This window comes from Coloeus monedula, assembly GCF_965178545.1.
Source record: "Coloeus monedula genome assembly, chromosome: 1".
Taxonomy (NCBI): Eukaryota; Metazoa; Chordata; class Aves; order Passeriformes; family Corvidae; genus Coloeus; species Coloeus monedula.
The window spans coordinates 127,556,112-127,567,673 of NC_138781.1; the positions used below are offsets into that span (position 1 = coordinate 127,556,112).

The 11,562-nt window shown below is 42.2% G+C and overlaps 1 protein-coding gene across 1 annotated transcript; it reads left to right on the forward strand.

The window, feature by feature from the left end:
* The first annotated feature begins 994 nt into the window (after nt 1-994).
* GDAP1 (ganglioside induced differentiation associated protein 1) lies at nt 995-10,133 on the forward strand. The gene is made up of 5 exons (XM_082278792.1): nt 995-1,181; nt 2,452-2,625; nt 4,959-5,053; nt 5,502-5,616; nt 9,728-10,133. Exons 1-5 carry the CDS (start codon nt 1,076-1,078, stop codon nt 10,108-10,110), a joined length of 873 nt encoding a protein of 290 aa, XP_082134918.1. The 5' UTR covers nt 995-1,075; the 3' UTR covers nt 10,111-10,133.
* Nucleotides 10,134-11,562: the final 1,429 nt, after the last annotated feature.

Sequence of the window (11,562 nt, forward strand, 5' to 3'; positions counted from 1 at the left end):
TACAGAGGAGGCATTTCCTGATGATGTAAGCCACTGATTGTTATCAAATGCTTTTCAGAAAGGACCTTGCTTCACACAGGGAGAATGAAAAAAGCCCTGCAAAACTGTTCAATTTTCTAATTTTGTCTAGAATAAAAAAGTAAAGAAACATTCTCTCTTGAGATTTAAAGAACTCATCTGGAGGCAAAAGAAGTTACTCGAAAGCTTTGTTCCTTCTTGCTATGACTCATTTTGCACTAGAGGATCTATGCCCCCAGGGTCCAATTCAGGATGACTTATGGTAGTTTTTTTTTTTCTTCTGTCCCAAGCGCATGTTGCCGTTGTCCCTGAAATTCATACGGGAAGCACTGGTTCAAAAAAAAAAAAAAAAAATAAAAATAAACAAATATAAAAGGGAAAATCCTGCCATGTGACCTTCCCTACTTGCGCATCCATCTTCCTGCGCTTCCTTAGGGGATGCTGCAGACGGCTTTGCAGGCGGTTTCCCCTTCAGAAGGGCTGTCCTCCGAGCAGTGAGGGTGGAGGGCAGACGGGGGTGTCCGCCCCATACCCCGGGCATTCCCTTCGGTTAATTTCCAAGCGCGGATCGGCGCGGGACGGGCACGGCCGCTGCTCCTGGCCCGCGCTGCCTCCTGCCCCGCCCGGCGCCGCGGGCCGAGCCGGGCCGAGCCGGGCCGAGCCGAGCATGGCGCCGCTGGTGCTGTACCACTGGACGCAGTCCTTCTCCTCGCAGAAGGTGAGGGGTGGGCGGGGACGCGGGGCGGCGGCCTGCGGGCCTCGGATCGCCGCCTCCCGCCGTGCCCACAGCCCCAGCGCGCCCGCGGCGGGATCGGGCTGAGGGATGGAGGGATGGGGGATGGAGGGATGGGGGATGGAGGGATGGGGGGTGGAGGGGAGCGGCCGCGGGTGCGCCGAGGCGGGGCGGGAGAGCGGCCGGGCCCGGCCGTGCGGGGATGCTGCCCGGGTGACCCGGGCCGTGCCGTTCCAGGTGCGGTTGGCAATAGCCGAGAAGGCGCTGAAGTGCGAGGAGCACGATGTGAACCTGCCGCTGAGCGAGCACAACGAGCCGTGGTTCATGCGCTTGAGTTCCTCTGGAGAAGTACCCGTCCTGATCCATGGAGAAAACATAATTTGTGAGGCAACGCAGATTATTGATTACCTTGAAGCGACGTTCCTAGATGGTAATCCCACAGGCATTTCAAATGTGGTTCTTCCCCTCACCCTTTAGCTGCAGCAATGCTGGGAGCAGCTCTGTTGCTTCAGGACTCTTCATTTGGGGCAGAAGATGTTTATGGCCTCACAAGTAAATGGGGTCTCCTAATAATTAGCAGTGTGGGTTGAAAACATGTTCCTGTAAACTGAACTGAAGGCTTTCCAGCACCTTCATGAGTAAGCCTTTATAAGTAAAACCTACCACTCTCCTTCTTAGCCCTTCATGAAGGATGGAGAGGCCAGGAATGGCAGCAGCACTGAGTTGCACTAGCCCTGGTGTGACACTGCCATAAAAAATAGCATACTGAACAGAGCTGCACAACTGCCTTTCTCGAGCAGGTCCATATTCTCTGTGAGATAAGAAGAAACATGCTTAATTCCAGTATAATCTTCAGTGGAACAAGGGAAGTAGAATGAGCAAATTATTTTTGGAGCTAAAATGGAGTGAAGAGGTAAAAGAGCAGGAAGGGAAACCTTTAAAGTGATTGTGTGCAGGCTTTTGAAGTTCTTTGTGCCTGTTCTGATGAAAACCAAACCAAAAAACCCCAAAACAACAACACTCCCCTCCAACAAACCCAAAACAAACAAAAACACGCTGTCTCAGTTTTTGAAGGAAATGCAAAGCTGTATTTTGTAGAGGTGTGAAGATGGCAGCATTTTGTATTTCAGGGTTTTAGTGCTGCGATTTCTAAGGCATGAAGAAAACATCAGTGTATAGTGAACATAATTTGTGCTGCCTTTTAATCAAAAAAGGAGTCAGGGCCCAGGTAGGTTGAGGGTAGGGTACAGCTCAGTGATGCGTAGGAATACTTCCAGTCATGCTTTGAGCAGGATTCCTGTACTATAATTTTTACATCATTGCAGCAGTAGTAATGTTTCAGCCATAACAATATCCTGGAATTTTGGCTGTGCCCAACTGTGAGAGCATTATAGGGCTGTATGTCATGGTCACCGATTCCTAGATGTACGTAACAGAGCTGAGTCTGGTTTTCTGATTTGAAAGCCCCTTAAATATGTGTTTATGTGGTTTGCTGCATAGGAATTGGAATTATTAAAACATTTTAAAATGAACTATACATTTCTCTGAGCTGCAATAACACTGTTGAGTTATGCTGGGGAACAAGTGAAGCTTTCTTAACTGTGGCTTTGTCACCTGTCCCAGCTGGACATAACTGATTCAACTTTGGTCAATTAGATGATTCTTCTTTTCCTAACTTTGTTTTTAACTTCATTTTGCAGAGGGAGTACCAAGATTAATGCCAGAAGAGGGGAGCATGTATTATCCAAGGGTGCAGCACTATAGAGAGCTTTTAGACTCCTTGCCTATGGATGCCTACACACATGGCTGCATCCTGCACCCCGAGTTAACGGTGGACTCCATGATTCCAGCCTATGCTACCAGCAGAATCCGTAGTATGTACTGGTGTAGCTCTGAATGTCTATAACTTAGTAGGTTGCTGCATTACATTCATCTCCTTTCTTAAGTCCACCTTAAACACAAAATATTGAGCACAGTTGATGAATTTTAGTTGCAGTCCTTGATGATTTGTTCATATACTTTTTATTGATTGTGTATTCTGTTTTGATTTGAAAATGGGAAAGAGGAAGTGTTATTTTTGAGGTATCTGTGGAGATAATTTTTGTATCATGGCAAACTTTTAATTAATGCCTTTATGTTTCCTTCTACGTATCACAAAAGAACTAAGTAGTTCTAGGACAAGGATCAACTCCTGACAGCACGGCTGGATAATGATTTCCTGTTTACAGTTACATTCTGAGATCTCTGATTTTTTTGTCAATGTCAATGGTTTATACACTGTTGATTTTTTTTTGTCTGATGTTTTAGAATGCTTGGTAGAACAAAGTCAAATACTGCAGAGTCTCTGAAATATAATACAACTATACTAGTAGTAAGTCCATGATATCATAAAAGGGGATATTTATTAGTTTGAGAAATCCTATTTCCAACAAAATGTCTTATCCTCCTCAAAATTTTTGGCAAGTCAGTTCTCTTACTGGCCATTTTGTTATGGTGTCAGAAGTGAAGGCAGGCAGTTAATTTTCCATGTAGTTGCATGAGTGATGTTAGAATCATAGGATCATAAAGTCATAGAATCATAGAATGGCCTAGGTTGGAAGGGACCTTAAAGACCATCCAGTTCCAATGTCTCTGCTGTAGGCAGGGACATCTTCCACTAGACCAGGCTGTTTCCATCCAGCCTGGCCTTGGACACTTCCAGGGATAGGGAGTCCACAACTTCTCTGGGCAATCTGTTCCAGTGCCTTACCACCCTCACAGGAAAGAATTTCTTCTTCATATCTAATCTAAATCTTCCTCCTTCAGCTTGAAGCCACTTGCCCTTGTCCAAGAACATGAATTATTCTCTTACATCAGTGCATTGTCTGGTTTGGTGGTTTTGGTTTTTTTCCCACATGTGAGTGCTAACTGCTTATTGAACAATTGTGCTTTACTCATAGGCACTGTGGATAGTTTTTCTTTTTCATATGTTAATAATCAGTGCTTTTGTTACAGTTCACTTTACAACACTGTCTTCTGCTTTCTTGGTGTATGTATTCTTCCCCTCTAGCTTCTAGCTGGTATAAATTGTTCTCAGTTTGCACATGTTCACACTGGTAGAGCTAACATGTAGAGCTCATCTTAGTTTTCTTATCTTTTTATGCTTAAAGCGTAGCCTACATTTTTTGATTTGAAGCATTTTTTTGGAAAGCCTGTGGATGTTTCTTAACAATTCCTTTGCATGTTCAAACATCTCCTGGATGGTTTAGTTTTCAGCTTGAAACTGGGTTTTTTTCAGACTGCTAGATATAATAAGGCATGAGCCAGTTGTATTTATGCATACCAAATCCAAGTAAGTAATTAATTGCATATGTAAGATTTTAGTTGTATGAATACATCCTTCAATTTCTTCATACACTATATTAAAGGATGGCTTTCACAGTCATGTTGAAATGAATACATAAAACAGTGAGTTCATTATTCTCTAGAAAGAATTTTATCAGTTTAATTTTTAAGACTTAATTGTAGCTAAACTTTATTATCAAGTACAAGTGAGAGGTGATTCATGCTCTATAATTATTTTGTTCTTGGTTTATTATTAGAAATACTTATTTTTAGAAGAAGATTTATTAATCACTATCTTTTTGTATTCTAGGTCTGTAAGTGTGGTATTTTCAAGCAAAGCCCCATTTTAAGGAAAAGGCTATACCCATGTAATAGAAATCACTAGAATTAACTTAAACTTTTCACATAATTCCTTCTTTAAGTCATGTAATGAATATTTTTCTAGCACATCCACATAGTTCTTAATGAACATTTCCAAAAGGATCACAGACTCTGGCTTCACATTTTAGCTAAATGGAAACACCTTGGTTCCATATTCAGTGGCATTTAGGCTTTTGCTGTAAAATTATGCATGTGACCTATGGTGACCTTCAAAAAATCTCAATGTGGGCCTACCAGCACTTTAATACTGCAAACTGATGAGCTGAAGATGTGGTGGGTCAATTTAAAAAGCAGTTAAGTTTTCCAAAATGTGATGTATTTAAATCCTAACTTGGTACAGATGGTGTATTGAAGTAGTACTTCCCATTTCTTTGGTATGGTAATTTTATGCAGGCAATTGATCAGTTCCTGTGGATTGCATTATGAGTATGTTTGGATATTTAATATTTGTCATTCCTTTTTTTGTTTGCCTTGGTTTTTGGTTTTGGTTTTTTTTCATCAGGCCAAATAAGTAACACAGAATCGGAATTGAAGAAACTTGCGGAAGAAAACCCGGACCTCCAAGATGCCTATATAGCAAAACAGAAGCGCCTTAAGGTAGGAAACCCCTTGGTATGGGCCCCTTTATTAAGGGCTTGTTAGTGTTAGATGTTTTGGTCGCAATATAAACATTTGTTTCACCTGTCATTACCAGTAATGTCATGCAGTGGTTTAACCCTTCAAGGCATGTCCTCAGATCAGCTACACACTTCAAGTGTGTGCTGAAGTACTGGACTGGTCCACGGACTTCTAAGGTGCGTACATATCGGTGCTGGTGTTGGGCTGTCGAGCACCCTGCAGCGGGAGGCAAACCTTAATATCTGGCATCTCTAAAGTTTTTCTTCTGTTTTCTGAATTGTCACCAGTATCCATGTAGTATCTAGCTGACTATGTGGAGAAAATACCATTTTATGAATAAACACTGTAGTATCCTAAGTATAAGCTTCTCTGATAAAAGTAGAAACTCTGTACGATGATTAAAACACTAACCTGTATGTCTATTTAGTCTAAGCTGCTGGATCATGATAATATAAAATACCTAAAGAAAATACTGGATGAACTGGAAAAAGTTTTGGATCAGGTTGAGACTGAATTGCAGCGGCGAAATGAGGAAACACCAGGTGAGGAATTATTCTTGCTAAATCCTGTTAATATTTCTGTTTGAGGATACTGAGTAAACTTGTTGACAGCACCATTATAAAACAATTTTTAATGTGTCAGATTTGATACTTCTAGTATATATTGATCTATACATCACAGAAGGGATCAATACTGTTTTAAGTACTCACTTTACTGTTCCTGTCAGTGAGTTCTCACTATCTCATGAGAGTGCTTGATCACATTTTCAGCAAAATGAGTATAATCAGCTGCACAATTTTTTAATATTTTATCAACAAAATCAGAAAAAAATTAACTACAGAATGTTGATGTTACAGGTATAGGCCTCAGTTCACTATAATGATCACAACCTTAATGTTTAACACAGTTTTATTATAATTTTGTGCAAACACTATGCTGATATTCGTGGTATATGCAGGATAAGCAATCTGGATAATCATTAGGCAACCCCCTTCCCTCACCCTCTTGGAAAGCAGTCCTGTTTACCTGCCTCCACCCAAATGAAAGTCAAATTTTTCACAGAATCACAGAATCATCAAGGTTGAAAGAGACTTTTAAGATCATCTAGTTTGACTGTCAACCCAGCACCATCCTAATCACCCCTAAACCATATCCCACTGTCCACTGCCCTGGGCAACTTATTCCAGGGCCTCACCACTCTTTCAGTGAAAAACATTTCTAGTATCTAATCTGAACCTCTTCTGGCACAACTTAAAGCCATTTCCTCTCATCCTGTTAGAAAGGACTGGCCCAAATACTGAGCCCTGGGGAACCCCACTAGTGACCAGCCACCAAATGGAATGTAACTCCATTCACCACCTCTCCCTGGGCCTGGACATCCAGCCAGTTTTTCACTCAATGAAGAGTGTACCTGTCCAATCCATTTCTCCAGGAGAATGCTCTGGGAGACAGGTCAAAGGCTTTCAGATGTCTAGATAGACAATATCCACAGCCTTTCCCTCATCCATTAAGTAGGTCACTGGTCATGGAAGGGGGTCAGGTTGGCCAAACAAGACCTGCCTTTTGTAAACTCATGCTAGCTGGGCCTGTTTCCCTGGTTGTCCTGCACATGCCATGTAGTGACACTCAGGATGGTCTGCTCCATGACCTTTCCCAGTCAGGGAAAGGATGGATGAGGAGGTCAGGATGACAGGTCTGTAGTTTCCTGGATCCTCCTTCTGACCCTTCTTGTAGATGGGTATTACATTTGCTGATTTCCAGGAAACAGGGACTTCTCTGGTTAACCAGGACTGCTGGTAAATGATTGAAATGACTGGCAAACTTTTGACAGCTCCCTTCTTACTCTTGGGCACATCCCATCTTGACCCATAGACTTGTGGGTGTCTAACTGGCATAACAAGTCATTAACCATTTCCTCCCGGGTTATAGGGTCTTCACTCAGCTCCTCATGACCACCTTCCAGCTCTGGGAGCTGGATATCCTGAGGACCTTGGGTCTTGGTATTAAAGATAGAGGCAAAGAAGGCATTTAGTACTTCAGCCTTTACCTCATCCCCTGACACTATGTTTCCCCTTGCATCCAGCAAAGGATGGAGACTCCTTAGCCCTCCTTTGGCTGCCAATATATTTACAGAAACTGTTTTTGTTGTCTTTAACTGCAGTGCCCAAATTAAGTTCCAGTTTGGCTTTCTTTCTAATTTTCTCCTGCATAACCTCATGACATCCTTGTAGTTACCCCCCTCCTTCTGGAGGTGAGACACAGTCTTTTTTACTCTGAGTTCCAGCCTAAGTTCCCTGTTTAACCAGGCCGGTCTTTTTCCCTGACAGTATATGGCGACCTTTAAGAATTCCTCCTTAAAGCTTGCCCATCCTTCCTGTACTACTTTGCCCTTCAGAACTGACTCCCACGGCACTCTGCCAGTCAGTCTCCTAAGCAGTCCACAGTCTGCCTGGCAAAGGTCCAAGGTGGCAGTTCTGCTGGTGCCTCTCCTTACTTCATCCAAGTAAGGATCCACTTTCAACTGAAAACTCCATCATTTCATGGTTGCTGTGCCCAAGACAGCCACTGAGCACCACATCACCCACGAGTCCTTTTCCAGTTGAGAGATGTTCTCTTCCACACACTCCAGGAGCCTCCTAGACTGCCTCCTCTCCACTGTGTTGTATTTTCAGCAGGCATCTGGCGGGCTGAAGTCCCCCACAGGTACAAGGGCTGGAAACTGAGAGACTTCTGCCCGCCTCTTGTAGAATGCATCATCTGCCTCTTCATGGTGGCTAGCAGGTCTGTAACACAGTCCTCTGTGGACATCTGCAATGGTGACCTTCCCCCTGATCTATACCCACAGACACTTAACCTTGTCAGCATCCTAAATTCTGTTAAAATGGGATTAGCCTTCTGCTTATTCACAGCGTGGTTCAAGTCCCAGTGGTGCTAATAGAAGTCCTTCCCCTGACTTCTCTGGGAACTGCATGAAGCATCAGTCAATATCAACTGCATCTGCTCAAATCAATAACTTTTTACATTTAGCTCTATAAATAGCTGTTGTAATAAGTACCGGTTACTATCGTAACTGTAGGTTTGAACCAGCAGTTGAAAATCTAGATTAAATTTTCTACTGACTCAACAGTGAAAGAATCAAAGAAAATATTTTATCTCATACAGGATGGAAGGATTTTGTTCAGCAAACTACGTCTGCCATCATTTCCAGCAACCCCTTTCCTTTCTCTGCTAAGTAGCCTTTCCAAGGAGTCAACTGATACAGTATTGATGAGCTTATGAAAACTGCTGGGATCACAGGATTTTGTGAAACATAGGGCTATTGCCTTTTGGGATTTTGTCTGAGATATTCCTGTGATCTGTACTGCTCCAGGTCCTGGTCCAACTCAGAGCTCCTGCTTCTCTTGCAACTGCTTGAATCCCTCAGCTACTGCTGCTGCCACTGCAGGCATCTTTCTTTCACACAGGATAGATTCTTTCTTCTTTTCCATCATCTTATTTAATGCACTGGATGAGTTCCCAGGTATCCTTTCAGCAGCCTGGGATATGCTCCTTTTCTACAGAGGCCTTTCTTTCACACCTGCGTAAACGGTCAAAATAGACTGGTACCAGCTTTGTGCCAAGCTGTAGCTTTTCTCTGGTGGCAAATGGATTGGGAAGGAAATTGCAAAATTTCTCCATTTCCAGAGAGGTGCTGCTAAGTGTTCATGCCAGTGTTTTTGCATGCCTGCTGTGTGGGACAAGCTGCAAAAGTTACAAATGAGAAGGGAGCAGCATAGTTCTCCCTATTCAAGATCTAGGCTAGAGCAGAGTACTTATGCTGGCAGCTGTGATAGCTGTGCTGGCTATCAAGTTTCATATCCTGGATTTCAAAAGCTCTTGGTATAGTCAGTACACATCAGCCCTTTCAGGTCGTGGTGGTTCTGATCACTGACAACAAAGTGTGATGCTGCCTGGCAGTGCCTGCTCTGAGCCATCCCAGGAAGATTCACCTCTTTCCTTTGACTGGAGAGGGTACCTGGGGTCTCCACCTGTGCTCCTGACTAGTGGTGAGCTATGTGAATATTTGTCATTTCTCAAACATCTCAGTGTAAAACCCCCATGGTTTGGGGTCTAAGAGACACAAAAGAGTGACAAGTAGACAAAGTCCGTCGTCTCACTGAGCTGATACATTTGGTGCAAGTCAGTCATCTGATCCATTCCTTTTTGACTTGAAAGCCTCCAACAAGTTAGCTGGAGCTAGTTCTTGAGTGAATGCCATAGAGCTGAGTGACACAGGCAAGAAGACAAATCTTCAGACAAGTGGTAGCTTTTCAGTAAAAGCTAAACTGCCTTCTTCCTTTCCAATTCTATTTAATTCAATCCATCTTTGAGAAATGTAGTAGTTGAGGAAAGTAAGTGTTTACTGTGGGTTTTAATTTATGAACCTGGAATGTGGATCTTTTTTCCTTAACAAATATAGGCCAGGCTGCTGAGCCTAAGGCTTTTCAATATTGTGGTAAGAGTGGACGGGGATTAGTAAAATGTTGATTGATTAAAGTAATATTTTAGCTGAAGTGTTTTTGCTGTTTATTAGATGGTACTTTGAAATAGCACTAAACCAAATGTGCTTATATTCCATTAATTCCTAATCCTTTACGTTTTATCTCTGCTTAGAAGATGGAAATCAGCCTTGGCTCTGTGGTGATTTCTTCAGTCTGGCAGATGTATCACTTGCTGTCACGTTACATCGCCTGAAGTTTCTGGGATTAGCAAGAAGAAACTGGGGAAATGGAAAGCGGCCCAACTTGGAAGCTTATTATGAGCGTGTCGTGAAGAGAAAAGCATTTTACAAAGTTTTGGGACACGTCAACAATATATTAATCTCGGCTGTCCTGCCAACAGCATTCCGTGTGGCCAAGAAAAGGGCTCCCAGGGTTCTTGGCACCACCCTGCTGGTCAGCATGCTGGCGGGAGTGGGTTATCTGGCTTTCCTGTGTCTTCGGAAAAGATTTGCCAACATGGTGCTATCGATTAGAACCAGGCAAAATTATTTTTAGACCCTGTCTGTCCCTGGTGGTGATTGGAGGACATCTCTACTCCCCAGGAAAATATCCTCAATAAAATATAAATGTAGAAGAACAATTATGTCTGTGAATTAGAACATTGTCACACAGTAATTATCTCCTGCTGCTGTATAATTGGGTTGGCAATGCTGACTTGTTTTTCAAAAATATATGTTGGGGGGAGGCAAAGGAAAGAAGAGACTTTTCAGCCAAGGGCCTATAACTGTGACAGTGCTTTGTTAAAGTGGTTTGTGTCTCCTTTACCCAGCAGCTGACCTAATTAAAAGCTTTTATTTAATAGATATGCAGCAATGTGACAGCTTTTCACTGTAGATGAAATGCATTACTTTGCAGAAACCAGCATTGTTAAAATACTGAAAATAGCTCTTACTTTAAATGCTCAGAGTAAGATTTAAGTGTAACATTGTGCCTGTTGTATACAGGAGCAAGTTTCTCTATACTGATTAATGTCTGTTGATTTGCAGTTGGACCTTTAGGAATGTGTTAAAAAGTAATCTTGTGAAGCCACTTTTGTCACTGTATGTTCATGCAGCAGTACAGGAAAAGACCTGAGACAGGTAAGAACAGCAGTGATTTGTGCACCACACAAGTGAAATTCTCCAGAGGCATCACTGGACAGCAGATACTAGAATTTTGCTGAAATACAAATGGGAGTGAAAAACCTGACACTTGTCTTTCAAAAGCCTTTTGGGCTCAGCTGCAAACTCTGGCAGAATCAAATCAAACTATCTTAGTGCACATTTGCTGCTTTCATTGGGGTGGCTTGATACAGTTAGCTCCATATGAGTCTCCCATGTACCCTTTCTTGTTTCACTTTGAGCACTGGCTATTTTTTGCACACTTCTTGGCAACATTAGCAATTGCATGTGCCTCTATAAAATACTTGCTCACAACGTGCCACAGCCAACTAGAAAACATATGCACAGCAATGCATTTTTATATAATTATATTACATAATTATAAGTAATTAAAAATAATTCACTATCTATCAGTCTGGTTAGATTGAAGGTAAAGCTCTAATTTAGCAATCTCTTTACTTATGGATAGGGATCGTGCTGATGGTAAGTGAAAAATACAGTACAGTTTGCAGACAGATGATTTGTACTGCTGAATTTTTGCAAAATTGCAGTCTTGTAGCATGGAGGAAAGGTGTAGCAAAACATTTTGATTACTTCCTACTACTCAACAGATGCTGTGAGTTTTATTAGTTTAGAACTGAACTCCTGTTTCAACAAGAAATGTACATTTACCTGAAAGTAGACATTGAAACATTTTGGAGGAAAAAAAGCGTTTGGAAAGGGCTGAAAATTCTCATGACTGTTTGGTAAGACTTTTGTATGCCTGATGAATGTTTGAAAGCCTCCGTTTTGTTTACAAGTTGTACAGAGCTGCAGCAAACAAAGCATAGCTTTAAGTGTTTGCCTA

Bases quoted from the DNA above. Each gene is read 5' to 3' on its own strand.
- GDAP1 (XM_082278792.1), top strand. From the start codon at position 1,076: ATGCGCTTGAGTTCCTCTGGAGAAGTACCCGTCCTGATCCATGGAGAA. The intron at 2,626-4,958 runs GTATGTACTGGT...TTTTTTCATCAG, and splicing joins TGCTACCAGCAGAATCCGTA to GCCAAATAAGTAACACAGAA. The intron at 5,054-5,501 runs GTAGGAAACCCC...ATGTCTATTTAG, and splicing joins CAAAACAGAAGCGCCTTAAG to TCTAAGCTGCTGGATCATGA.